Genomic DNA, 27,829 nt, shown 5'->3' on the forward strand with positions numbered 1-27,829 from the left:
ATAAAAAAAAGAAGATTTTACTTGTATCTTTTATGTATAAGCTAATAACTATTCTTACATTCTTTACATTAACCTTTCATTATAATTATTTTCTAAATTATACTTAGTAACATGTTTATCTTTGTAAACTAGTAGGGATATGGGAAACTGTGTCTCAGCTAATCCAGGACTCTGCAGAGAAAATAATCGAAGTTAGAAAGAAGACATAGCTCCATATTTTCAGCACAGGAAGCAAGTGTATGTGCTCATTTAATTATTGACTTTGTAATAATTTTAGAAGCTTTCAGATAAAGGGACAGTGATTTTTCTTTTTCTATATCAGAGTTCACTTTGTTTTTGCTGATACTCTCTTAAATGTGCACATACAACTTGGTTTTTCATAATAGAAGGATAAGCTCTTGGTTGAACTTCAAATTACAGTGGGTTATTGTATCTTTCTTTGTCTCTAGGATGATTGAGGAAAGCGGGAACAAGCGGAAGACGATGGCAGAGAAGAGGCAGCTCTTCATAGAAATGCGTGAGTGTTGAGTGCTTCTGGTGCCCTTGTTTGTATGTGTGGGGATGCCTTTTTTCTCTGATCAAGTCACATCTTTAATCCTTAGCATGTTCCAAGCTTTAGAAAAGAGAAGAAAGGGAGTTAAAGAATGATGGAGTCGTAGGAACTCAAGTCAGAGCATATATTGTAATTGAGTTGACTTGAATTTCTTTCTTTCTTTCTTTTCTAAAATATTTATTTATTTAAGTACCTACTCCCAACATGGGACTTGAACTCATGACCCGGAGATCAAGAGTTGCATATTCTTCCAACTGAGCCAGCCAGGTGCCCTGACTTGAATTACTTTTTTAAGCGAGATCATGAATACAAAGCAGAAATATTACCTAGCATATCTGTGAGTTAAGGCACACCAGTCAGTTTATTTATTTATTTATTTTTAAGATTTTGGTTTTAGGTAATTGCTTCACCCAAGCTGAGGTTAAGAGTCACATGCCCTACTGACTGAGATAGCCAGGTGCCCCAAAGCACACCAGTTAGTTTAGACCTCTTGCTGTAACTCCATTGTTAATATGAACTTGCAGATGGTGATAAATAATTCATGCATTATATAAATTAGCTTACACTAGATACAGATTCTGAGGTATAGAGGACTGTGCTATAACTTAGAGCTATAGGAATAATTAAAAGAACAAATGTATAGTTTGGTATATTACTTTAAATACGGTTTTAAATCTTGTTAAAGAATTATATTCTTCTATAAAACTCAAAGAAAAAGAAAGATGGCCAAGAGGAATGGGTCATTTCCTAGTATTTGAATGATTATTTTGGTCTCCGATTACTTGTCTATGTGACCTTGACTAGTGCATCCACACTTGGTGGACCACAAATTCCTTTGCCATGAGATAGGGTTATTGGTCTGTACAATGATCATGATAGCTTTTAAAAAGCATTACTCTCCTTTCATTCCCCCAATGTTATCTGCATTTGAAGATTTTAAGAACTTCTAGACAACTTCAATAAAAGACCCATTCTCATCTCAAAAAAAAAAAGCATTGCTCTCTTTTTAAAAAATGAGATCTTACAAGGACGCTTAACATGAGAGTGTCATAAAATTGATACTGCTTGGTTGAAGAGGGGAGGCAAGAGTCCTGCCTGAGATAGCCCCTAAAGTACTTGTAGGATTCTAGAATTCTGCATACAGAGTAAAAATCAGTAGATAAAGTCTCAGCAGCCTCTTTCAACAATCAAGATATTTTAAATCATTAGAGTCTTAGTAACGGGAGACAGTTTGACTTAACTCAGATCTATGTTGTCCTGTCAAGCATAAGCTAGAGAAGTATTGAAAATGTCAGAGAAGAAACGTTGGCATTGGGTGGACAGTCAGTCCAGGTGATCTTTAAGGAGTCCTGTACTTCTGAGTCTCTCACTGCGGGACATCTAAACCAGACACCTTGTAGTCCCTTCCCTCCACGTCACCTTCCACCTCACCTTCCACGTCCAGAGAAATCACAAAGTGCAGCTGAGTTTTACCTCATACGGGACTCTTAAATTGTCTGTTTCTCATGCCATAGTGGCTTTAATCCAGGCTCTGCCATCAGACTATCTGTGTTTGGATCTTGGCTTCCTCATTTACTGGCTGTATAATCTTAGGTGAGTTACTTAATCTCTGCTACAGTTTTCTTGTCCATAAAATGAGAATAGTATCTATTTCATAGAATTATTGTCAAGATGAAATGAGATAATGTCAGGCACTTAGCATGGGCACAGAATAGTCAGTACTTAATGCGATTAGCTGTGTTTAGTATTTTTATTATTGTTACTTTTCTGTTAAACTAAAGCAGTCTGTTTCAGGTCCTGGGTTAATGTGACAAAATGTAGTCACTGACTTTTCTCCTATTGCTTACACTTTGGCAAGGGGAAACAGACAAAATAAGGAAACCAAAGAAATAAGCAATAATTCTTGATATTAAGAAGAACTGGGTGGGGGGGGGGGTAGAGGAGGGATGCCTGAGTGGCTCAGTTGGTTAAGCATCTGACTTCAGCTCAGGTCGTGAGTTTGAGCTCTGCATTGGGTGAGCTCTAGCCCCACTTCGGGTGAGCTCTGGTTCTCTCTTTCCTTCTCTCTCTGTCCCTCATGGGATTCTGTTTTTGTCTCTCTTTCTGCCCCTCACTCACTTGTACCCTCTCAAAAAAAAGAAGTCGGGAGAATGAGGGGTGGTACCTGGGTGAATCAGTTGGTTGAGTGTCTGACTTTGACCCAAGTCATGATCTTGCAGTTGTTGTGTTGAGCCCTGCATGGGGCTCTCTGCTGTCATTGCGAGCCTGCTTTGGATCCTCTGTCCCTCCTTTTCCTGCCCCTCCCACACTCACATGCACTCTCTTTCAAAAATAAATAAACATTCAAAAAATACAAAAGAAGCGCCTGGGGTGCCTTCAGGAAACAAACATGAGCATGTGAGAGAGTATAGGGAGGGCAGATATTTGGAATAGATACTGGGTTTTCTGGCAAGAATTGGGTTTACTGCTTAGTGAATGTTATTCTGACACATGAGCGCTGGATAAATTACCATTCTCTGGAACAGACTCGAGGATGTAGACAGTCTGGAAGATGTTTCGTATGGTTTCTTGTCTCCCCTGTCTATTCATGGGAAGAATTGCATCAGTGGCAGCGGTATCTGTCCTGCACTCTCATTTTCAACACCCCCCAAATCTCCAGTTCATCCCCTTCTTTGGCTGCAGAACCGTCTTTTGCCAGCCTTCTTATACGGTCCTACCTTCTAGGTTTTGGGTTGGTTTCATGTCAATTTTGAATCCAGTGATCTTTCTCCACTCTTTTATTAGTCTCAATGGGTAATTAATAGATTTTTTTCTTAAAAGAGACTTCACTTTTTTAGAGCAGCTTTCGGTTCACAGTAAAATCGAGGGGCAGGCGTGGAGACTTCCCATATAGCCCCTGTCTCGACACATGCACAGCCTCCCCCATTATCCACACCCTCCGCGAGAGGGAATGCTCATTAAAACTGATGGGCCTTGTTGACAAATTGTAGCACCCAAAGTTCCTAGTTTACGTGAGGGTCCATTCTTGATGTGGTACATTCTATGAGAGTTTAAAGGAAGACAGTTTTGATTCTTGTTCTTGAGATTCTTATACCCCTTTTTCATTACGTACCTGCTCATTAGGATCTCTGATATTATAAGAACAGGAATAGCATCCACCCTTGTCTTGTCTGTCACTTTAATGGGGACAGATGTAATACTTGACTACTAAAATGTATTTGTTTCAGGTTTTGTACCCTTTATCAGGTTAAGGAACTACTTGTAGGTTACCAAGAGTTACTACTATTATTTTCTTCATTCTCTATTTGTTATTTCTTTAAATTATGAACAAGTATCGAATTTTATCAGATGTTTTCTGCTTCCCTTGAGATGAATAGATTTCTCTTTTACTCTGTAAATATAGTGCTAGGGCTGGCAGTATTTTCCTTAAAGGGTCAGAAAGTAAATATTTTAGGATTTGCAGGCCATATGATGAGTTCTCTGTCACAGCAACCGAACCCTGCTGTTACAGTATGAAAGCAGTCATAATAATTTAATAATTTTAGATAGGTTGTATTTTTTTTCTGTGTGACTTTATTATTATACCATTGTGATACCTTTCTATGATCTTAAGCTTTTCTGTTTTTATTTTTTTATTTTTATTTTTTTAATTTTTTATAAATATTTTTATTTATTTCTAGGAGAGAGAGAGAGAGAGACAGCGTGGGCAGGGGAGGGTCAGAGAGAGAGGGAGTCACAGACTCTGAAACAGGCTCCAGGCTCTGAGCTGGCCGTCAGCACAGAGCCCGACGCGGGGCTCGAACCCACGAACCGCGAGATCATGACCTAAGCGAAAGTCGGATGCTTAACCGACTAAGCCACCCAGGCGCCCCAAGCTTTTCTGTTTTTAGACTGTATCTTTAAATTCATATGAAGAGCAGTGAAATTAGTTTTTTCTTTCTTTGTTTAATATTTTCTCTGATAGACTCCAAGTACCATGAAAATAAGGATCACGTCTCCTTATTGTGGTAGACCCAGTAGCTCGATAAGTATTTATTAAAAGAAGAGTGGAATAAACTACATAGAAGTAATTTGGTAGTTTATAATTCTTACATGATATAAAATTACGAGGAAAAATTAAAGGTGATAAGTTAGAACCGTAGTTTGCAGCTCCGGAGCTAAAGTAAAAGCTCTCTAGGTCAGATGATAAAATGCGGACACCAGGCCTCCCTCCAGTCTCAGAGATTGTGATTTTATTTTTTCTTTTCCAGAACTTTGTCAATTTTACTGGTCTTTTCAAGGAACTTTTGGCTTTTGTTGGTCCTCTCCATGTATTTTTGTTTCTTCCTCATAATTTCATTCTCTTGTGTTTATTATTTTCTTCTTTCTATTTTAGGCAATTCTGTTGTTCTTTTTCTGCCTTCTTATTTTCATACTTTGTTTCTTTCTTATATAAGCACTTAAGAACTTCTTTCCTATGACTTTCTATTTTTGTGCTCCGTATGTTTTGATATATGCCACTTTCATGATCACTTCTCTGTTTTTTTATTTCTGTTAGGAATTATTTACAGTACTCTTTTAAAAAATTTGCAAACAAATGACTTTTAATTAAAAAATACTTAGCCTAATTGGGATCGAGAGATGTTCTAGAATCTTTGAATTTGGTGATATTTTTTGTTACATGTTTTTTGTAAATATTCCATGTGTGCTTGAAAGTAATGTGTATAATTTCTGCATTATTTAGATCAAACCTGTTACATGTTTTATTCAGACTTTTTTTGTCCTTATGGATTTGACTCCTTAATTACTAAAAGACGTTAAAAATCTCTGCTTTGATCATAGATTTAAAATTTGTTCCTTTAGTTCTCTCAATGATTGAAGCTTTTGTTTGTAGATGCGCAGGCATTAAATGTTACATCTATCTAGGCAAATTTTGTCATTATGTAGGTACCCTCCTTTTCTAGTAATATGTTTTGCTGTGAAGTCTGTTTTGTTGTTATTAGTATGGTGGCATGAGCTTTTTTTTTTTTGGTTAGAATGCCTTGTATAGTATCTTTTCATTCTCTTCAAAAACTTTCTATAGCCTTATGTTTTGTTCGTATCCCCTGTAAACAGCATAAGCTAAATTATTTAACAACCACCATTGTGACTGACAGTCTTTGCTTTTTCACTGAAGAATTTATTGTTTAATTTTTTTTATGAATACAGATATATTTCATTCTTCCATCTTGTTTTGTGCTTCAACTGTGTCCTTTTTTCTCTTCTTCCTTTCTTGCCTTCCTTAGATGAATTGAGCTTCCTTCCTTACATTCTACTTTTCCCTCTTCTTGGTTGTGAGTTTTTGTATTCTTTTTCTATTCTTTTTGTGGCTACTCTAGAAATTCTAACATCAATTAAAATGAAGTCCAGAACTTACCGATATTTGTAACTTTGTTCAAAGTAATACTGGAATATAATATTTTACAGCACCTCTTTTATGAAAGATATGCTATTTTTAGGATTAACTTTTTAAAAATTTTTAAACATTTTTTTATTTTCTGTTTTTAGGGAGAGAGGAAAAGAGTGAGCACAGGAGAGAGGCAGAGGGAGAGAGAGAGAGAGAGAAAGAGAGAGAAAGAGAGAGAGAATCTTAAGCAGGCTCCATGCTCAGCACAGAGCTTGATGTGGGGCTTGATCCCATGACCCTGGGATCACGACCTGAGCTGAAATCAAGAGTTGGACACTCAAATCGACTGAGCTGCCCATGTGCCCCAGTTTTATCTTTTTAAATGCCACAAGTTAGACTTTACAGTTCTTTTGTATAATCAATTTTGTTTTTGTCTAATCTATTTATTACTATCTTTGCCTGCTTTTAAAATTTCAATCTAGGTGTGTCTGGGTGATTCAGTCAGTTGAGCATCTGACTCTTGATTTCAGCTCAGGTCATGATCCTAGGGTTGTGGGATTGAGTTCCATGTTGGGCTCTATGTTAGGTGTGGAGCCTGCTTAGAATTTTCTCTCTCTCCCTTTCTGCTTCTCTCCCCCTCATACACATGCTTTGTCTTTCTCTGTCTTTCTCTCTCTAAAAAAAAAAAAAATAAATAAAATTTAAATCTAAATCTAGGTGGAGCTAGTCATGTGTTCCTACCATTTCCCTTTGTGGTATTGTTTTTTTCTTTTTTTTAAGTTCACCCCCTGAGAGAGTCACCACTCTGTGGTCTGTACCTTCCTGTCCGCTGGGACTTCTGGCTTCATCTCTAGTCCCCAGGGTTTCTAATTGTACAGCAAGAAAAAAATAAGGAAGTCATTTATGTTTATATTTGTTACTTATTCAGACTCATTCTCTTGAAAAGTTTTTTTTCCTTATTAAAAGTGGTTATAAGTTTTCAGACAATTCAGAAATGTTGCCATACTTAGATTCATTCAGTTTGTAATTTCTTCTCCCCTTTCTCCTCTCCTCCTCATCTCTCAGTTAGAGGTCTTTCTAACAAAATACACTTACTTTCTTGCACCTCTCGTGGTCTGCCAAGCACCTCCACCAAATCCTGTGGCTCCCACGAACATGGTTTGGAATCCTGTGCTCTACCTGAAGAAGGCTAAATGTATCATCATGCTTACCTGGAGAAAGAAGTTGGCTTCCCTCTACTTTTATCATCCTTCTGTATCAGTTTTTCCAAAATTGTATAGTTTGTCTGATACTTTGACTTTACTTGGTATGTTTTTGGAAGGAAGCAGATCAGTCTTTTATACCAGCAACATAGAACTTCCTAATTTTCAGTTATTTATCCATTCAGCAAATATTTCAGGAACTAGTTTTATATGTCCTACTTTTGGGCATATAATAGTGAACAACACAACAATAAAATGGTTTCTGTCTTCATGAAACTTAGTTTCCTGGACATGGAAATAAGGAACGATAGGGCAGTAGGAGCCATGATTGGGGTAGCTCAGCAGAGGGTGGGGAAAGGGGAGGGTCCAGGAAGAGATCTGGGAGGAAGTCACATCTAGGCTGAGTCCATTCAGTGATGTGATGAAGAAGGGGCTGGAGCAGTAAGTAGCACTTACAAAGGCTCAGTTGAGCGGGTTTGGCATGTTTGGGTAATTATAGGTAGCCCATACTGATTGGACTTGGGTGTGAGGTAGAATTTAAGAGTTGTATGAGCCAGATCTTTTAGTTGAGTTGGATAGTTATGTTTCCCAAACCTAGCTTGATTATCAGACTCTCTAGACTGAAGATTCCAGGTTCCCCAGGAGACTCTGATACAAGCTGATACAATGAAACCCATCCATTTCATTCTTTGCTTTCCTTGGGATTTGGTTGTATTATAGAAGTTGATATCCTGTTCTCATGAATAAACAGAACCATAATAAAGAAAGAGGTCTAATCCTTTCTTATCCTTTCCCTCTACCTCGTGGGTACTCAGTATTTCTAGCTTGTCTCCTATGTATCCAGGAGCCTCGCTGGTCTCCCCCCACCTGTGGCTAGGGTTCTGCCCGTAACATTTCTTGGTAAGCTTGATACATACTGTCTGACATATTAGTATTAAAGGGACATTTTCGTGTCTTTCTTATAATGAAACATTCTCAAAATAAATGATGATGAAATGAAGAGTAATCTCTTCTAGTTCAGAATACCCAAAGGGATAATCATTTCAGTTTCTTCACTGGGGGCTTTCTGTTCTATTTTTTGTGTGCCCAACTACCATGTTTTATGATCAGTAAATCGACATGACATTTACATAAGGGACATTTTTAAAAAGTGAAGGCTATTCTTAGACCAGTGTATGAGGGTTTTACTTATAGAAATCAGGAAAGGGGACTGCTTCAGAAGACGGTAAATGTATGATAAGTTTGAGAACCTGAATGGTTGAATGTTGGCACATGCATTCGTGTCATTCAAATCATGGCATAAGATTTTAATAAAGTTCTAAAGTTATTGATTATATCTTAACTTGTAGAAATTATTTTGGGATTCAGACTGCTGTTAGATTTTTTTTTTTTAAATGATGTTATGGCCAGGGATCCCTAGAATTTTTGAATCCTGTGCCATCCCACTGTTACTTTTTTTCCACTGGGTTTGGAGGGATGTATTTTCACAGGGTTAAAAAAAATGACAAAGGAAAACAGTGATAATTAATTCTTGACTAGCGCCTTAAACTTCAGAGGAAAGATTTCTGGCAAATTGGGCTGGAGCTTGTGGAGTTTCCCATTACCCTCACTAGTTCGCTTTGGACTCATGTGCTATTTGCTCTATGCCATTTTGCAGTACCTAAATCTGACTCTAACTGCCCTAGAGAAAGAACCTGAAGAGAGTGAGTTACAAACCATATGTACTGACTTTTTCCTATAGTTACTTCTCCACTGGTAAACATGGCCTAATAAATGTCTAACTGTCTGATCGATCAGATTAGTAATCTTTGGTTAGCTGGGGATGGAACTTTCCCAGCTTCTCACACTAGTTCTCCTAGTATTTCTCATATAAACGATAATGAAGGAAAGATTCACTCTAGTTATGTGTGTTCTCCCTCAGAGTTTTGTTAGGCTGCAGACAGGGTACTGTAGGCAGAACTGCTGGCATGGTGCCGGGCATGGAGCAGGCATGAAGAAGGAGTGCCTAACCCTTCCTCACCCCTTTTGTTTTCTCAGAAGAAAGCCTAGTTGCCATGTTATATATAGCCTGTGCCCACGCTGTGGAATAGAGTCACTTCCCAGCATTTAGAAATGAAACGGTAAGTCCCGCTGACATCTGTTGTTTGCCCTTTTTTCAGGTGCTCAGAATTTTGATGTCATACGACTGTCAACTTATAGAACAGCTTGCAAATTACGATTCGTACAAAAGCGATGCAACCGTAAGTCACTTCCACTAATTTCTGTGTTAGCTGGATAGTGCTCTCGATAATATAAAAGAAAAGGTTTTAGTATCTTTTAGTTCTGTTGTAATGTTAACTGAATTATTTTTGTCTTAAATGTTTATTAAAATGTAAGCTTTGTCATGGAAAGGACTTGTCCCTCAAAATGTTTACTCAACTCAATAATGTAATTGGTTTTGATGCTGGCATAGTATTAATGTTCTTTAAATGGGAGAATTGCTTTCTCCTTCTCACCCTTTTAATCGGCTTCTGGAAGAAAAACAAAACCATTAGTGTTTTGATAGAGGTGTAATAAATTAATTATCTTGATTAAAATGAATACAACATGAATAGGTTTTTTCTATAAGCAATCACTCCACAGTTGCTACTTATAAAATAAGTAAATAAAAAATACATATGTGTATGTACAGATACATATATGTACACACACATGCATATAAAATCTTTTTTTAGGGGCGCCTGGGTGGCTTAGTCTGTTAAGCGTCCGACTTTCACTTAGGTCATGATCTCGCGGTTTGTGGGTTCAAGCCCTGCGTCGGGCTCTGTGCTGACTGCCAGCTCAGAGCCTGGAGCCTATTTCGGAGTCTCTGTCTCCCTCTCTCTCTGACCCTCCCCTGCTCACGCTATCTCTCTCTCAGAAATAAATAAATATTTTTAAAAAATCTTTTTTTATTAATTTTTTTATGTTTTTATTTTATTTTGAGAGACAGACAGAGAGCGAGCGGGGGAGGGTCAGAGAGAGAGGGAGACACAGAATCTGAAGCAGGCTCCAGGCTCTGAGCTAGCTGTCAGCACAGAGCCTGACACAGGGCTCGAACCCATGGACTGTGAGATCGTGACCTGAGCCAAAGTTGGACGCTTAACCGACTGAGCCACCCAGGCACGCCATACAAAATCTTTCTTAATTTCCATGAAGATTAACTTGTGACAGAATTATTTTACTTTTCTTAGTTTTTACTTTAGCTTTAGTCCTGATTTTGGCATTTACTATAAACACGTGATGTTGGATAAGTCACTTTATATCTAAATACTTCTATTCTACTCTGTTACTCAAAAATCCTAGTATGAAATTCTTTCTAGAGAGTTCACCCTGCCATCTTCGACTGAAGTCTTTGGTTTTTCAAAGCATTGTTTTTCAAATGATGGGTTCTGACCCACTAATGAAATCATTCTGATGGACTGTAGCCAGAATTTAAAGCATGTAATAGAGAAAAAAAGAGAAAGAAAAGAAATCAGAACACAAATTATATGGTAAGACTAAAAGTATTTTGTGAAACTTCTGGGTTTTTTAATATATTTAGAAGTGTGTGTGTGTGTAATATATTTCTGTGGGTTGTGGTAAAAAAGTTTGAAAATCACTATCAGAGCAACTACCATTTTAATAAATCTCCCTGTAATTATTTTTACAGTAAAAGATGCTTTGTTCTAGAAACTTTGTTTTGTCACATATGATTTTTTTTTTTTTTTTGAGAGAGAGGGAGAGAGTGCATGCATGAGCCTGGGAGAGAGGCAGAGGGAGAGAGAGGGAGAGGGAGAGAAACTTAAGCAAACTCCATGCCCAGTGTGGAGCCTGATGTGAGGCTCAATCCCACGACCCTGGAATCATGACCTGAGCTGAAATCAAGAGTCAGACACTTGGGGCACTTGGGTGACTCATTTGGTTAAACGTCCTATTCTTGATATGGGCTCAGGTCATGACCTTATGGTTATTGGGATTGAGCCCTGTGTCAGGCTCTGTGCTGACAGTGCCATGCCTGCTTGGGACTCTCTCTCCGCCCCTCCCCTGTTTGTACTCTCTCTCTCTCAAAATAAATAAACATTAAAAAAAGTGGAAGAGCCAGACACTTAACCAACCATGCCACCCGGGCACCCCTCACATGTGATTCTTTAATCAACCTGAAAAAAAATTTTGTGGGTATATGGTTTACGTAGGAGTAAAATTTCAGTTTTATCCATATGTATGGTCTGTTGTTCCTTACATGGTTTAATGAAAAAAAAACCAACCTTTTTTCTTCACTATCCCAAAATCTTTTCCTCATACTCATCAGAAGAAATGTATAAGAATGTTCACAGCAGTTTTCTTATATGGTTTTAGACTCACGTGTTCCACTGCTCTGTCTGTCCTACCAGTAATTGCTATTATAACTTTGTAATAAGTCTTAATATCAGAGCAAGTCTTCCTACTTTGTTCTGTTTTTCTTTTCCAGATTGGGACATTTTTGGCCTTTTTATATTTATTTTCATATAAATTTTAGAATCTAATTATCAATTTGTACTAAAAATAAACAATAAAACAACACTGCTGGGATGTTTTCCATCTTTACTTTTTTTTTTAGTTTATTTATTTTGAGAGAGACAAAGACAATGCAAGTGGGGAAGGGGTAAAGAGAGGGAAGAGAGAGAGAATCCTAAGTAGGCTCCATGCTGCCAGCACAGAGCCCAATGTGGGGCTCGAACCCACGAAGCAGTGAGATCATGACCTGATCTGAAACCAAGTTAGACCCTTAATTGACTGAACCACCCAGGCACCCCTCTTAATTTCTTTTCATAATTGTAATTTACATATAGTAAAATTTATCCTATTTTAATGTACAGCCCTGTGGCATTTTGTTGAGACTGCACGGAATCTATAGATTAAGTTGGGGAGACTCGACATATTTCCAATATTGAGATTGGAATTGAGATCCAGTGAACATGACATATTCCTCAATATATTTAGCTCTTTAATTTCTGCCAGTTATATTTATAATTTTTCTTTTTTGTGGAGATGTTTTACTTTCTCCATTGGATTTATTCCTAAATCTTTGATGACTTATGATACTATTATAAATAGTATATAAAATTTCATTTTCTTTTTCTTTTTTATTTATTTTCTTTTATTAAATTTTTTTTTAACGTTTATTCATTTTTGAGAGATAGAGACAGAGGATGAGTGGGAAAGGGACAAAGAGAGAGGGAGACACAGAATCTGAAGCAGGCTCTAAGCTCTGAGCTGTCAGCACAGAGCCTGATGTGGGGCTTGAACCCATGAACCACAAGATCATGACCTAAGCTGAAGTTGTATGCTCAACTGACTGAGCCATGCAGGTGTCCCTTTTTTTATTTTTCTAAACGAGAGAGGGAGTGAGAGAAGCGGAGGTGGGACAGGAGGAGAGAGAGAATCTTAAGCAGACTCCACGTCCAACACACACCCTGATGGTGGGGCTTGATGTCACAACTGTGAGATCATGACCTGAGCCCAAATCAAGATTTGGATGCTTAACTGACTGAGCCATTCAGGCTCCCTTAAAATTTCATTTTCTGTTACTAATATAAATACAGTGGCTTTTATATCTTGACTTGTCTCTAGCAATCATTCTAGACTCAAATATCAATTTTTCTAATTTATCTGGAGAATCTTTGATAATCTATGTGTAGAATTTAATCATTTCTGAATAATGACAATTAAATTTTGTCAGTATCCATAAAAACTTACATGGATAATTACTGCCTATTTATGTTGGCTTAGGACCCAAAGTACAATAGAAATGATGATAGTGGGCATTTCTTTTCTTCTCTCTTTTTTTTAGTTGAAGTACAGTTGATACACAATGTTACATTTGTTTCACATATACAACATAATGATTCTACAACTCTGTGTTATGATCTGCATATCACTTGTGCTGCCATCTGTCACCATACAATGCTATTACAGTACCATTGACTATAGTCCCTGTGCTGTACTTTTTATTCCCAGGACTTGCTCATTCCCTAACTAGAAGCCTGTATCTCCCATTCCTCTTCACCCATTTTGTCCATCTGCCCACCCTCTTTCCTTTGGCAAGGACCAGTTTGTTCTCTGTATTTATGGGCCTGTTCTGTTTTTTGCTGGTTTGTCCATTTGTTTTTTATATTCCACATATAAGTGAAATCATGTGGTATTTGTCTTTCTCTGTCTGACTTACTTCACTTACTATATAATACCCTCTAGGTCCATCCATTTTGCAAATGGTAAGATCTCATTCTTTTTCAAGGCTGATTAATATTCTGTTCTACATATATGCCACATCCTTTTTATTTATTCATCTATTGATGGACACTTAGGTTGCTACCATATATTGGCTAATGTAAATAACGATGCAGTAAACAAAGGGGAGTATATATCTTTTTGAATTAGTATCTTTGTTTTCTTTGGGTAAATACCCAGTAGTAGAATTACTGGATCATGTAGTATCATAATTTTTAATTTTTTGAGGAACCTCCATATTGTTTTCCACGGTGGCCATACTAATTTACATTTGATGGTGAGCCTTTCTTATCTCATTCACATATCAGAGGAAAAACTTTCAATCTTTTACTTTTAAGTAATATGTTTGCTGCAGTTTTCTGTAAATACCCTTAATCAGATTAGGGACATTCCCTACTATTGTGTTTTTTCATTTCTGAATGTAAGGTTTATTTGAAAAGTGGGGTTTTTTGATGATTTCTTACTTAATCTCATTTTGATCAGAGATTGGTTTATTTGAAAAGTGGGGTTTTTTGATGCTTTCTTACTTAATCTCATTTTGATCAGAGATTGGTTTATATTGGTTTATATTACTTGAATCCTTTGAAATTTGCCTGGATTAGCTTTATGACTGAAGGTAAGGTCAATTTTCAGACTGTGGTTTGTGCTCTTGAAAATAAAGCATATTCACTAATCACTAGGGGCAGTATTTCATATAGTGCCCATTATGCCTACTTTGTCAGCTGTAAAGTTTAATTGTCTGCATCCACACATACAAATTGTATGTTTCCTCTATCACTTACTAAGGGAAATGTGTTAATTTCTCCCACTAAGGTTGTGAAGTTTGTCTCTTGAGGTTCTGTTAAATTTTCTAATATATATATTTTTGATGCTATTGTAGGGGGGGCAAAACTTTACCTTTACCCTCTTAGGGTCTCTGGTTGGGCCTGGGAAATAAGTTGACTATAGACTGGCAGAAGAGCACGCAGAGTTTTCCCCGTACCTGGGAGCCCCCATAGGAAGATGAAGACCTGAAGGAGTGAGGAGGCCTATGTGCTGCTACACGAGGGAAGAAGGAGGAGCAGCAGTTGTGACAAAATAACTAAAATATATGGGAAGACTCCAGGAAGATAGGTTATTGTAACAAAGTCTATGCAGACTTCTCTTGGACTCAGTTCACTGTTTCTGGGGTAAGAATGTTTCTATCCCCTTGGAATAGGCAGGGCATCTTCCACTTGGGAGTTTATTTCCTGCTTTCAGGAAAAAGAAGAATTTATTTATTTTTTTAATGTTTTTTATTTATTTCTAGGAGAGAGAAAGACAGCGTGAGCAGGGGAGGGTCAGAGAGAGAGGGAGTCACAGACTCTGAAACAGGCTCCAGGCTCTGAGCTGGCAGTCAGCACAGAGCCCGACGCGGGGCTCGAACCCACGAACCTCGAGATCATGACCCAAGCGAAAGTCGGATGCTTAACCGACTAAGCCACCCGGGCGCCCCGGAAAAAGAAGAATTTAGTATGACCTTCCTGGCACCTGCTAGTTTTCAAGTGTCTTTAGCTCAAAATAGTCCTTGTGGCAAACTGGTGTATTTTGGGGTCCTATTCTGCCTCCCTTCACTATCCTATTAGATATAAATATATGAAAAGTTCTTATATCTTTCTGATGAAATAAAACTTTTAAATTGTTGACAGTTTATTTTCCTTGTGTTTCAGTCCATCTTGTTGATATCTGGAACATGATTGAAGCCTTCCGAGACAATGGCCTTAATACACTGGATCATACCACTGAGATCAGTGTGTCTCGCCTCGAAACCGTCATCTCGTCTGTCTACTATCAGCTGAATAAGCGCCTTCCTTCTACTCACCAAATCAGTGTGGAACAGTCCATCAGCCTCCTCCTCAACTTCATGATTGCTGCATACGACAGGCTAGTACCTTACATGTTTACTTAGTAATCCTTCATCCAGAATGTCTTGCTGAGCTGTCAACTTAGAATCACAGTTAAAAGGGAAATTACTCCATACTTCCTTCTAAAGACTGGTTAAATGCCAGAGTGACTTACTATCACATATTAAACTTTATAAAATTATGAAGAATCATAACACTGAGACATAGTGTTTGGTAAAATTATAAGTACCTTAGTATCGCTGTTTTCTATCCAGAGAAGTATAGGTGAGTTGTGAATTTGATTATGAGACCTTCTATTTGACCTTGAAACTAACTTTTCCTTACCCTGAAATAGTAAATGCTTCTTGACTCTAGTCTTGTTTTCTTCTCTGTATGTTTAGGATGCTATTTTAATTTTTTTCAGTACAGAACATTGTCTTACACACCTTTTAACACTAGAAGAAAACTGTTTATTTCTGTATTTATTTTTATTTATTTTTTATTTTTTTTAATTTTTTTTTTAATGTTTTATTTATTTCTANCACCCAAGCGCCCCTCTGTATTTATTTTTAATGTTTATTTATTATTGAGACAGAGAGAAGCAGAGCACGAGTGGGGGAGGGGCAGAGAGAGAGGGAGACACAGATTCCAAAGCAGGCTTCAGGCTCTGAGCTGTCAGCACAGAGCCTGACGCAGGGCTTAAACTCACGAACCGTGAAATCATGACCTGAGCTGAAATCAGGTGCTTAACCGACTGAGCCACCCAGGCACTCCAGAAGAAAACTATTTAAATGTACTCCAAATTAAAACAAATAATTTGCTATATTTGTATCCATGGAGAATTAAGCTGGTATTATAAAAAACAAAAAAGAAATGATAAAAATGATGGAAGCATAGAAGTTAATGTTTGTATTCCAGGAACCAAGACTTTAGAATTTTGATTTCTGCTATACTGTCGACCATCTAGTTTGATTGGGTTAATTCTTTCTGCTTCCTTTTTTCTCTCTGTAGACCTACTTTTAGTTCATGCATTTGTAAAATGCTATTATTTATTATACTTTATAATATTGAAGATTCTGACAATGGTAAAACTTTGCAGGTGACAAAGTCAAGTCACAGCATAGACACTCATTAAATTTGCAACATTTTTATAAGTTGCTATCAAATTAGGTATTCCATCCATTTAATAGAAAATTATTTTAGGAAATTTGAATTTTTAAAACAAGTGTACATATGAGACATAACTCCCAGAATTTGAACGCTGTTTTTTAGTAATTTAGGTTAGTGAATCCATAAGGTTAATTTTATACTGTCCAAGGAATGACTCTTTTGATCCGAAGACCTTAGTAAAAATGGTTTTTCTGCAGTGAATAAGCAGCACTTCTCATGACACTAACTCAGTGAGTAAATCTGTTCAGGGCTACACAAAACAGATGAATTCAAGAATCAATTTTTTTTTCTTAACAAAATCAGAAATAAAAGTCATCTTACTTTTTAAAAATGATAGAGCAGAGATTATAAACTTTGATTCTATAACCATATCAGATGAGTTAAATATATCAAAGGAAGGAAGAAGGCAGAGCAAAGAGATAGCAAAAGAGAGACCCAGCTTCGGAGCAGAAGGTGCAGAGGTGTTCTGGGACATACTCAGAGATGGCTAGACACATCCAGAGGGAGACAACGGAAAATAGTAAGCAAACAGTAAATCATATAGAGACAGATCAGGAGAAGGGCACACTACAGAGAACTAGGAAAAACAAAATAAGATGAGTAAGTTAAGAAGAGGAAGGACTGTAGTATGTCAGTGCTGAATTTGGTAATTCTCACATTATATCCTATTTAAAACTTTGGCCATAGGCATCAATATATCCTCACATCATTGCTAACCTTGAAATCTGTATGTGTATGTGTATGTGTGAGTGTGTGTGCGTGTGCACACCTTTGTAAACATGTATATACATACATACGTATGTATGTATATGATATATGATAATATCTTGTTTCACTCTCTGGTAATTTGAAATTGGCTTTCGTATACTGGAAAAATGAAAGGATCTGGTTACTGGAATTGTATTTTTGAAAATCATAGCATTTTGTTTTGAAGTATTTCAAACATTAGTCTCTGTATTGATTGACCTCTCTATTACTTAGGCTGGAGAGTGCCTTTGACATGTAGAGTATCTAGTTCTTTCTTTTTCTTAAATAGGCTCACACCCAGCATGGAGCCCAATATGGGGCTTGAACTCTCAACCCTGAGATCAAGATCTGAGCTGAGATCAAGAGTTGGATGCTTAACCCACTGAGCCACCCTGGCACTCCTCTATTTCTTTATTTATTTTTAATTAATCTTCTCAGGATTTTGTATTTTATAATTTATAATTCCTGAATTAAAATTTGAAGCACTTATTTAATTATTCTTAAATCCTCTTACGTCTAAATTTACAGTCAAATTTTTGGCCAGGGTGTTTTCTGGTTATTATAATAGATTATAAGGCTGTAAAACAACAAATAGGATCTAGACTTTCTTCCTCGAGTGTGTATTTTATTAGGAATTATTTTTTTTCATGCTGAGGATTTTAAAATATCTTATTTGACAACTAAAAACACAGAGAGCAATACTGTAAACATTTGTGTGTAGGACATTAGTAAAAGCTATGAGGAATAGCCAAAATGTTTGGATAGCCTCATTTTTATCCTTACTGGGTCCTTAGTATGATAGTATCAGTGGTAGTCATCTGGTCTGGTCTGAAGGCACAGCAGGCGATGCCGAGGGACAAGAAATCTTCCTTACTCTTTTTCAGTTGAGCCAATTTCATTATTTCGGGCTTATGATTTACAGACTCCCTTTCCATCTCCAGTGCCTATGTTAGGTCAGTGCCTGTAGTTGGAAGCACTAGGAAGCCCACTCAGGCGAGCTTTTGCGGCAGCAGGCATACAGGCGTGCATCACCGAGGAGCCCAGAGGCAGGCCAGCCCTCCGTCTTGCTTGCATCAGAGCTCTGGCTTGCATTCTTCTCTTTATAGTGCTTGTGGTTTTGCCCTCCTCTTGTATCAGCTTCATCCTTTTGCTGCATCAAAAAAAATGCCTGCTGTCAGCCACTACATGTTTCCTGTTTCAAGTCTAAGTAGCGGGAGAGAGCTGGTTTCTTTCAACACCAAACAAAAGTGTCTGAGGCTCCCTCCAGAAATGTGCATTTGGGCCATGCATGTGTCGGTGTGATGCATTTTAGCTCACACAGGTCAGGATTTGTGTTTCTGGAGCAGAGGGTGGTTAAATTCTTACCCTCATTACATGATTCCTCGCAGTGGGGGGTGCATGGACTAGCAAGGAGGGAGAGGGCCACATGTCCACCGCCAAACTGCTCACTGCGTCATAAACTTGTGGCTCCCTTTCTGGTTAAATGGCCCTGTTTTCCACCTAGCTCCTTAAAGCTGAAACCTGAGTATCACTTATACCTTTCTCTCTTCTCCCACTGCATTTCCATGCCAGTTACCAAGGCCTGTCATTTCTACATCTTGAATCTCTCAGACCTGTGCGCATCTCTCCAGCCCCACCGCTACCACCCAGCCTGCCACCATCATCTTCTGCCTGGACTCACTGCTTCCGTGGCTTCTAACTGACCTTTTTACATGTGCTTTCTTCCCTCATTCATTCTTAGAGATGATAAACATCATGAGCCTTACTGTCTAACCCAGGAACTAAACATTAACAGTAGCTTAGGTTTATCTCTCCTGTCCCATCTCACTGACCTGCATGTAACTAAGGTGAATCCGATTCCGATTTTGTGTTATCACATTCTTAAAGAACAGTTTTTCCCCTCACATACATAAGCATAAACAAGGTGTTGTTTAATTTTAATTATTTTTACTAACTGTGAAAAGAAAGCCATGCTGTCTGTACTATTATCTTATTTCCTTTTTTCATTCAGTTATATATATATATAAATAAAAATATACAAATAAATTTTTTAAATGTTTATTTTTGAGAGACGGAGAGAGAGACACAGAGAGAGAGACAGAGACAGAGCACAGATGGGGGAGGGGCAGAGAGAAAGGGAGACACAGAATCCGAAGCAGGCTCCAGGCTCTGAACTGTCAGCACAGAGTCTGATGTGGGGCTCAAACTCATGAACTGCAAGATCATTGATGTGAGCCAAAGTTGGCCACTTAACCAACTGAGCCACCTAGGCGCCCCCGTTCAGTAATATATTGTAACAATTTATGCATGTTGTATATAGCTGTAGTTCAGTTATTTTAACTATTGTGTAATGTTCTGTTGTGATAGTATACGTTTTTTCTTCAGGTTCTTGCTCCAGGAAACAATACTGCCTGGAATAATGGCCTTATATGTGTGTCCTGGTTCATGTGTACACGTGTTCTAGACTGCTCTCTTGGTCCTAAACTGAGGAGTGGAATTGCTGATTCTTGGGGGGGGAGGTGTGGTACATGAAATTCAACTTTAAAACGATAGGATCAAATTATTTTAACAAATTGTACCCATGCATAAGAGATCCTCTCAATCCACATTCTTTCTGTAAGTCTTAGAATTATCAGACTTTGTAGTTTTTGCTAAATGACACCTAATTGTTGTCTAGATTTGCATTTTCATGTCTTCATGGGTTTCTTAACCAAATACATTACTTCTATTAAGTGCCTCTTCGTGTCTTTTGCCCATTGTTCTAGTGTGTTATTTTTTCTTTTTGTACTGATTATAGGGGCTCTTCATAGACTCTTGATGACAGGTTTTTTTTTGGTTATACGTGTTGCACATATCTTCTCTCCATTTGTAGTTTGACTTTTTACTTAGGATATCTTTTTCTTCAAATGTTTTTACTGAAAAATTTCAAACATTTACAAACATAGCAAGAATATTATAGTAAAACTCAAGCTTCCGTAATTACCAGTACATCCCGGATCTTACTTCATCTGTATCCCCAGGCTCTTTACCTCCACCCTCCCTCTCCTCATGCCTTTGAAGCAAATCTCAAGTGTCATTATTTCATATGTAAGTGTTGCAGTGCCTACATTCTGATGTGTTACAATACCATTTTTTCCGTGTTTTTGCTCCAAGAGATACTGCTGCTTGGAATGGAATGAAATTACACCTTAAATGAAACAAATCAATGAAAAAAAATCATATATGTAATGAAACTAGGTTTGGATAAAATCTTCAAAATACATCAGTATTGAACATACTAATGTTCAATCTTTCATTAATCATCTCTCACTAATATGTTTACCCATCTAAAATAGTATAAAACACTCGTTACTTTGAACAATCTAAAGATTTCTTTAGGGTAAAGAGTTTTATGTATCTAATTTATGATGGATAAATATGGAAAAAGTTGCTGTGTAGTTAGGAAATATGGCTAAGAACTGTTTTTAAATGTTGCTTTAACAATTTGGACATATTTAAAAATCTCCGTGGTTTCCTCTTAATACTGAATGCTAAAAACAAAACAATATTAAAAAAAAAGCAAAAACAAATTATTTCATTCTAAATAAAGCAGTTGTATTCCTTAAATTCTTTTTTTTTTAAATTGTTTTTATTTATTTTTTGAAAGACAGAGACTGAGTGTGCACAGGGCAGGGGCAGAGAGAGAGGGAGTCATAGAATCCGAAACCGGCTCCAGGCTCTGAGCTGTCAGCATAGATCCCGATGTGGGGCTTGAACTCATGAACTGTGAGATCATGACCTGAGACAAACTTGGATACTTAACTGACTGAGCCACCCAGGCGCCCCTTCCTTAAATTCTCAATATGCCCAGCTAGTGTATTATGGAATGGGCGTTGCTGAAGAAAGATGATTATTAGGTTATAGTCTTCCTCGTTTGTGATTTTTAAGCAAAACTATAATATCCTGGGAGGTACAAATACTTGATGTATTTACATACAGTATTTACTATTATCTCTGCTTGATGTCAGATGGATTCAGGATGGTGAGAAAAAATACAGCCAAATACAAGTAGGGGAGAACGAGGGCTGAGTGGGAAGAGTTTGAGGCTCATAGTAGCAGCACATTTAGTTCTTGCAAGGATGTGTGCATAATTCTTTTAGGAAATTTCCAGGGGTTGGTGAGAATGAAGTAGGGATTTTGGATGTTTTAAAAAGGCGAAATCCTAAGGGGAAACCTAGTGTGAAATGGAGAGAAACCGCTGCTCTGAGGGATGAGGAGGAGGACAGCACCTGCCTGTGCTGCACCCCCACTCTGCCCTGTGCGTGTCGTGAATTGGTGTCACCAGAACCGGGTCACTGAACCACAGTCTGAGTACTTGGTGACAGGATTATTCAGGGAGCAGAAATGAGTGAACTTGAAGTCCACTTACTCTTCCATCACTTATTCTTTATTTTGTAGCTTTTCTTTCCAGAGAAGTCATGCATTTGTGTTAATTTTTGAAGAATTGTCTTGGTTCCAGGATATGCAGACCTGCAAAGGGTTTGACCATTAGCTAATATTTCAGAAAGAATTTTTTTTGCTCATTATTTTGGCCTTATCTTACTGTTTCCTTTTTTATATGTTTTTGCTTATTATTTAAATTTTTAGATAATGATTATTTATTTATTATTAATTTTTTTAAACGTTTATTTTTGAGAGAGACAGAGCATGAGGGGGGAAGGGGTAGAGAGAGATGGGGACACAGAATCCAAAGCAGGCTCCAGGCTCTGAGCTGTCAGCACAGAGCTCAACGCGGGACTTAAACTCAAGACCCATGAGATCATGATCTGAGCCGAAGTCAGATGGTTAACTGGTTAACTGACTGAGCCACCCAGGTGCCCCTGAAATGTTTATTTATTTTTGAGAGAGAGAGAGAGTGTGAGCAGGGGAGGAGCAGAGAGAGAGGGGGACAGAGAATCTGAAGCAGGCTCCACATGCTGATAGCAGAAAACCTAATGTGGGGCTCGAACCCACAAACTGAGATTATAACCTGAGCCAAAGTTGGATGCTTAACCGACTGAGCCACCCAGGCACCCTTGTCTTTTGTTTCTGTTTTTGTTTTGTAAAGAAAAGGCAAGAAAGGGCATGCTTCTTCTGAGGGTGTTACTTTTTCCTTGCCTTTGTTTGTCTCTGAAAGTGAGGAGAGAGGTAGTAATAGAGAGACTTCTCTAGTCTCTACCTACAAATTAATCTGGTTAAGACACTGTTTTCATCAGGTAATTCCCCACCTCAAGAACCTTCCAAAACTCTCTGTGGTTTTTGAATGAGATTCATACTCCTCAGTTCTAATGGTATCTACAGTCCTTGATTCCCTGTTCATACCAAGCTCTAAGTAAACTACTTGAAGCACTTCTCAATTTTTCTTCTTTTTTTTAAATATAGTTTATTGTCAAGTTGGTTTCCATATAGCACCCAGTGCTCATCCCAACATGTGCCCTCCTCCATGTCTATCGCCCATTTTCCCCTATCAATTTTCCTGATATATGATATACTTCTACCTTCCTCCAAGCATACTTAATACATGTACCCCAACCCCTACCCCACCCCATTCAAGTTTTTATATACTCTGAAGCCTTCCTTTTTATCACCCGTTTTCATCCCTTTGATGACCTGTAGTATTTGTCTGTATCATTATTTTTTTTTTTACAAATAGTTTATTGTCAAATTAGTTTCCAGTCTGTATCATTATTTAAACCTTAAATTATATAGTGCTCTGAACTGCCTTGAAAGTGTACAAATAAGGTTGAAAGCTCTTGAGAGCAGAGATTCTTCTGCCTTATACTTCTTTGATTACTTGATAAACACAACACTAAATTCTTAATAAATATTTGTAAGGTTGAAATGAAAATTAGCAGGCATTCTGATAAAACCGAATAATATTCTAAGTTGATTCTACTTGATTAAGCTATTTGACATTTGCCAAGTGGATTCTTGATTTGCAGGTGATTATTGTATAATCCATTCACTGTGAAGTTTTGTAAATTAAGAGTAATTGGGAAAATATGAGTTTTTGAAAATCAAAAAGAAATGCTCTTCTTTTAGCTGCATGTGGTAATTGGACTAGTAGCAGTGTTTGTAAAGTAGAAGTCTATTTTTCTGTGAGAAGTACTAATTTATGGTTGGCAGCAGCCACAGTTGTTTGTTAAAGATGTAGAAACAGCTTGTTTTCTTAAGTAAAAAATGCCCCCTGTAGTCTTGTTTTCAAAAGTATTAATTTGAAGAGCAAGTTCTTATTAGATAGTGCAAAGCTATAAACACCATCCAGATTAGGTTAGTTTAAATATTTTTAAAAATAGGTAGAATTTGAGACTTTGCTAAACTGAAATGAGCCAACTCCCAATGAAAGGGCACAGGTGAGGGCGGCAGAGGCTTGTGAAGGTGCCCACATGTTAAAACATAGCCGCGTTTGTTCAGGGTGACTCACCGTCTGCTTAGCTTGGCACAGAGCTAATCATGGTGTTTTCTCAGTATTGGATAATAAGAACTCTTTTTAGAAGTCATGTGCATGGTTTATTGTCAGACTGTAAAATGATAGGTCTGTAGCAGTGAATCCCGCAGGGAAGTCTGAGAAGGAGAAGCATGTTTCTCACTGAGGGAGGGTGCTCCCGGGAGAGACTGGGTGGGGTTAAAATAACAAGTTGCCTCACTCCCATCATCCTCAACAGATGTTACCTGTTGGCCCTTTCATTTTAGTATCTTTATGCAGGGGTTAATATTTACTGTTACTTATGAAGTATTGACCTACTAGACAACTCTGCAGCTATCATAGGCCACATTTTAAGTTGAGCCACGTTTTTTGTGATAAAACCGAATCCTATTTGAAGAGAACTGATTCTGGGATGAAGAGAACTGATTCTGGGACCAACTTGGATTTTACTCTGAAAGGACCGAGAACACAGATGCTGGGGAGGTTGTATGTGCCAGGGCCTGGGGCAGCTGACTCTTGAGTTTTAAATGTGCCTTGACTAGTGTATACAGATTAAATTCAGATGTCTACTGGGAGGGATTGAGAATGAGTCTTTCCAAGAAGAAAGAATCAGTTAGATAAGGGACATAATCACAGGGTGTTGGGCTGCTAAGTGGCCACAGCTCCCCTCTGCTGCCTCTAATTGTAGGGAGAATGCAGGGGCGCTAATGCGGGACTAGAGGACACAGTAACAGTGACACTTGCCCAATGCTTTGCTTGGGGGCAGCTACAGGAAGTTTTAGTTAGGCTTAAAGTAGCCTGGGAACCCCGGTGCCAAGAAAAGCATTCAGAGGAAAGGAATAAATGCTGACGTTTGGCCTACAAAGCAAACAGTTGAGAGGAGGGAGCTAAGATTCTTTGTGTTTGAAGAGAAAAATATAAATAACATGATTTCAGCAAGAATTCTGAGAATTCTTCACAATACTCCTTCACTAATTTTATTAAGTGACTATTTCTGTATGCTAAATTATAGTTTATGTCAGTATCTTTAGTAAGTACTTAAGGTATCTTTCTTTTTTTTTTTAATATTTTTATTTATTTCTAGGAGAGAGAGAGAGAGAGAGACAGCGTGAGCAGGGGAGGGTGAGAGAGAGAGGGAGGAGACACAGACTCCGAAACAGGCTCCAGGCTCTGAGCTGGCAGTCAGCACAGAGCCCAACGCGGGGCCGGAACCCACGAACTGCGAGATCATGACCTAAGCGAAAGTCGGATGCTTAACCAACTAAGCCACCCAGGCGCCCCTTAAAGTATCTTTCAATAACACCATTTCTTAATTTGTTTATGTCAGTATTTTCTTTTGAAAGGTGAATAAACCTTTTGATCGTTGGAACTGTGAGCCTAAAGCTGTAAGCATTATAAGTGGGGAAGGTTAGTTCATAATTCAGACCTGCACCCACTGCCCCATTTTCAGGATGCACAATTATATATTTATAAGTAGATTCTTAAACATGAGGGCTCGGTAAGCATCAGTTCCAAATCTCTCTGTCTGCAGGTCCTCATGATTCTTAATCTCAGATACATCTCCTTTCCCCTTACTTAAAACATCCCCAACCTTGCTTGTATGTTCCCTTTATCCTTTTGACTTACACAGTGACATGGACATGCATATCCCCTCACACTCAATAAAGCATGCGATGTTAAGCACACGTGTATTAACACACCCCAAAAGAGCATGCAGGCACAAAGGAGAGAAGATTCATGGTGCAGTGGGTGGGAGATTATGTGTAGATATTGCTGTGTGGCTGTTATGAATAGGAAAATGGTTCGAAAGTAGGTCTGAGAGGTAATGAGTTAAGGGACCACACATTACTGATAATAGCTGAGCAGTGACACACACACTATTCTGTTAGTACATCTGATCAGAGGTCAGTCATTGAAACTAGTAATAATCTTAATGAGTGGAGGGGTGGCTCAGTCAGGTAAACATCCGACTTTGGCTCAGGTCATGATCTTGCGGTTCATGGGTTTGTGCCCCATGTCAGGCTCTGTGCTGACCACTCGGAGCCTGGAGCCTGCTTTGGATTGTGTGTCTCCCCCTCTGTCTGCCTCTACCCTGCTCACACTGGGGTATAATAAATAAAGAAACATTAAAATTTATAAAAAATAGTCTTAATGAGTGGAAAAAGATAGAAGTACCGATCTAGGTCAATTGAGAAGGATGTTGTTGTCCTGTATTTGAATATAAGACTTCTGAATTTGGAACTAATATCTGCATTAGAACTGAGTTCAAGAATATTTGAATAAGGAATGCAAAGTGTTTTAAATATTTGTGTTTCTAAAGCATTTTGAAGATTAAGAAAAAAAGAAAATTATTGTTAAGTGCTCCTATGATAATTTTTAGAAGTTAAGGTGTCATAGTACCCATTAAGACCTGCCGTGTGACATTTACTGATGGGGACTGTGCCTTAAATCTTTCTTGAATAACAGCTGAGTTTGACCTGGCTCTCTGGCCAGCATACTGGGCTCTGCCACACTCTCCTGTTTGCATAAATGTCATCAGTTTCTTCTTTGCATCAGGAATAGACACCATTTTTTCTCTTTGAAGGAAGAACGTGAGATTTGGAGCCAGAAAGAGTTATACAACTACAATATGATTAATTCTCTTTAATCTTTCATTATGTCCTTTGATTTTATCATTCCCTGCAAAATAAAAGCTGCAGTCTTAGTAGTATTGCTTTCAAAGTTCTGTGTTGGTGGTTTTCAGCTCAGGATGCGTATTAAAGCAACAAGAGAAGCTTTAAAAAAAATATCAAGAACAGAGTGGGGTTTCGGCATCTGGAATTTTGTGTCCACGTTCATGAGGGATACTGGTATGTTTTCTTTTGTTGTAATAGATTATTGTGGTTTTGGTATCAAAATAGTTCTGGTCCCATAAAATAATTGGGAAGCGTTTTCTCCTTTTTTATTCCCTCAAAGAGTGTAGAAATGCAATTATTTCTTTAAATGTTTAGAATTCACCAGTATAGCTCTCTGGATGAGGAACTTTCTTATTTGGAAAGCTTAAAAATACAGAATAGTTTCTGTGATGGATATGGGCCTATTGAGGTTATCTGTTTCTTCAGTGTGAACTTTAATAGTTGGTGTTTTTCAAAGAGTGGTTTGCGTCTGTCCAGTTCATTTAAGTTGTTGAATTCATGGACATAAAGTCTTTATAATACTTTCTTATTTCTATAATGTCTATAGAAGCCGTAGTTGATAACCCTTCTTTGATTCTTGATATTGGGAATGTATTTTATTTCTTTTTTTCTTAGACTGACTAGAGATTTATCAGTATTATTGATTTGTTCAGAGAATCAGCTTTTGGTTTTATTAATTTTTCTCTATTTTTCTGTTTTTTAATTTCACTGATTCCTGCTCTTATGCATATTTTTTTTTTCCTTTTGCTTGTTTTGGGTTTAATTTCCTGTTCTTTTTCTAGTGTCTTAAGATTATTGACTTGAGAAATGTCTGTTCTAATATAAGCATGTTTGATACTTACAAAGTGGAAAGTGCCCATCCTTTCATGCTTTCCTTTGGCTGCCTTCTTTCCACCCTGGATGCAACTGTTGTTATTTTTTCAATGTCTTTTCACAGAATGCTCCATAGCATTCTAGTAATTATTTTGTTCCATGCTTTGCCTTTTTTTTTTTTTTTAAACTTAATAATCTATCCTGGGTATAATTCTTTGTCTTTCACATATTAATTTTTATTCTTTTTTATGATAGCATAAATAGTAGGTCTTTTATTAATGGACATTTAAGGATAGGGCCTGGGTCTTAGTATTTTTAACATTTTTATTCTTTTTATGGATTCCATTATGAAAAATTTTATGCATACAGTTCAAATATTTTAAGTGTCTTTTAACCTCTAGGTTTCCCTTCCTCATTTTGTGCCTTTAAACCATTGCCTTGTCCAGTAAGGTAACCCTCACTTTCCCAGAATTCATTTGTTTTAAGCAGTTTTTACTGAGAATTAGAAAATACTTGGAGTGCCTGGGTGGATCAGTCGGTTGAGCGACCAACTTCGGCTCAGGTCATGATCTCACTGTTCGTGGGTTTGAGCCCCGCGTTGGGCTCTGTGCTGACAGCTAGCTCAGAGCCTGGAGCCTGCTTCAGATTCTGTCTCCCCCTCTCTCTGACCCTCCCCTGCTCCCGCTGTCTCTATCTCTCTCAGAAATAAATAAAAACATTAAAAAAAAGA

The 27,829-nt window shown here is 37.8% G+C and overlaps 1 protein-coding gene across 12 annotated transcripts in view; it reads left to right on the top strand.

The window, feature by feature from the left end:
- The first annotated feature begins 449 nt into the window (after positions 1–449).
- Positions 450–27,829, top strand: part of DTNB (dystrobrevin beta) — a 208,887-nt gene continuing 181,507 nt past the window's right edge. For all 12 annotated transcript variants that reach the window (XM_077774220.1, XM_077774219.1, XM_077774217.1 and 9 more), the window contains exons 1-3: positions 450–517; positions 9,280–9,360; positions 15,076–15,289. In XM_077774220.1, the coding sequence (XP_077630346.1) occupies positions 451–517; positions 9,280–9,360; positions 15,076–15,289 (362 nt within the window). In that variant the 5' untranslated portion in view covers position 450. The remainder of the gene's footprint in view (positions 518–9,279; positions 9,361–15,075; positions 15,290–27,829) is intronic.

This window comes from Crocuta crocuta, unplaced genomic scaffold (genome assembly GCF_008692635.1).
Source record: "Crocuta crocuta isolate KB4526 unplaced genomic scaffold, BGI_CrCroc_1.0 scaffold246, whole genome shotgun sequence".
NCBI lineage: Eukaryota > Metazoa > Chordata > Mammalia > Carnivora > Hyaenidae > Crocuta > Crocuta crocuta.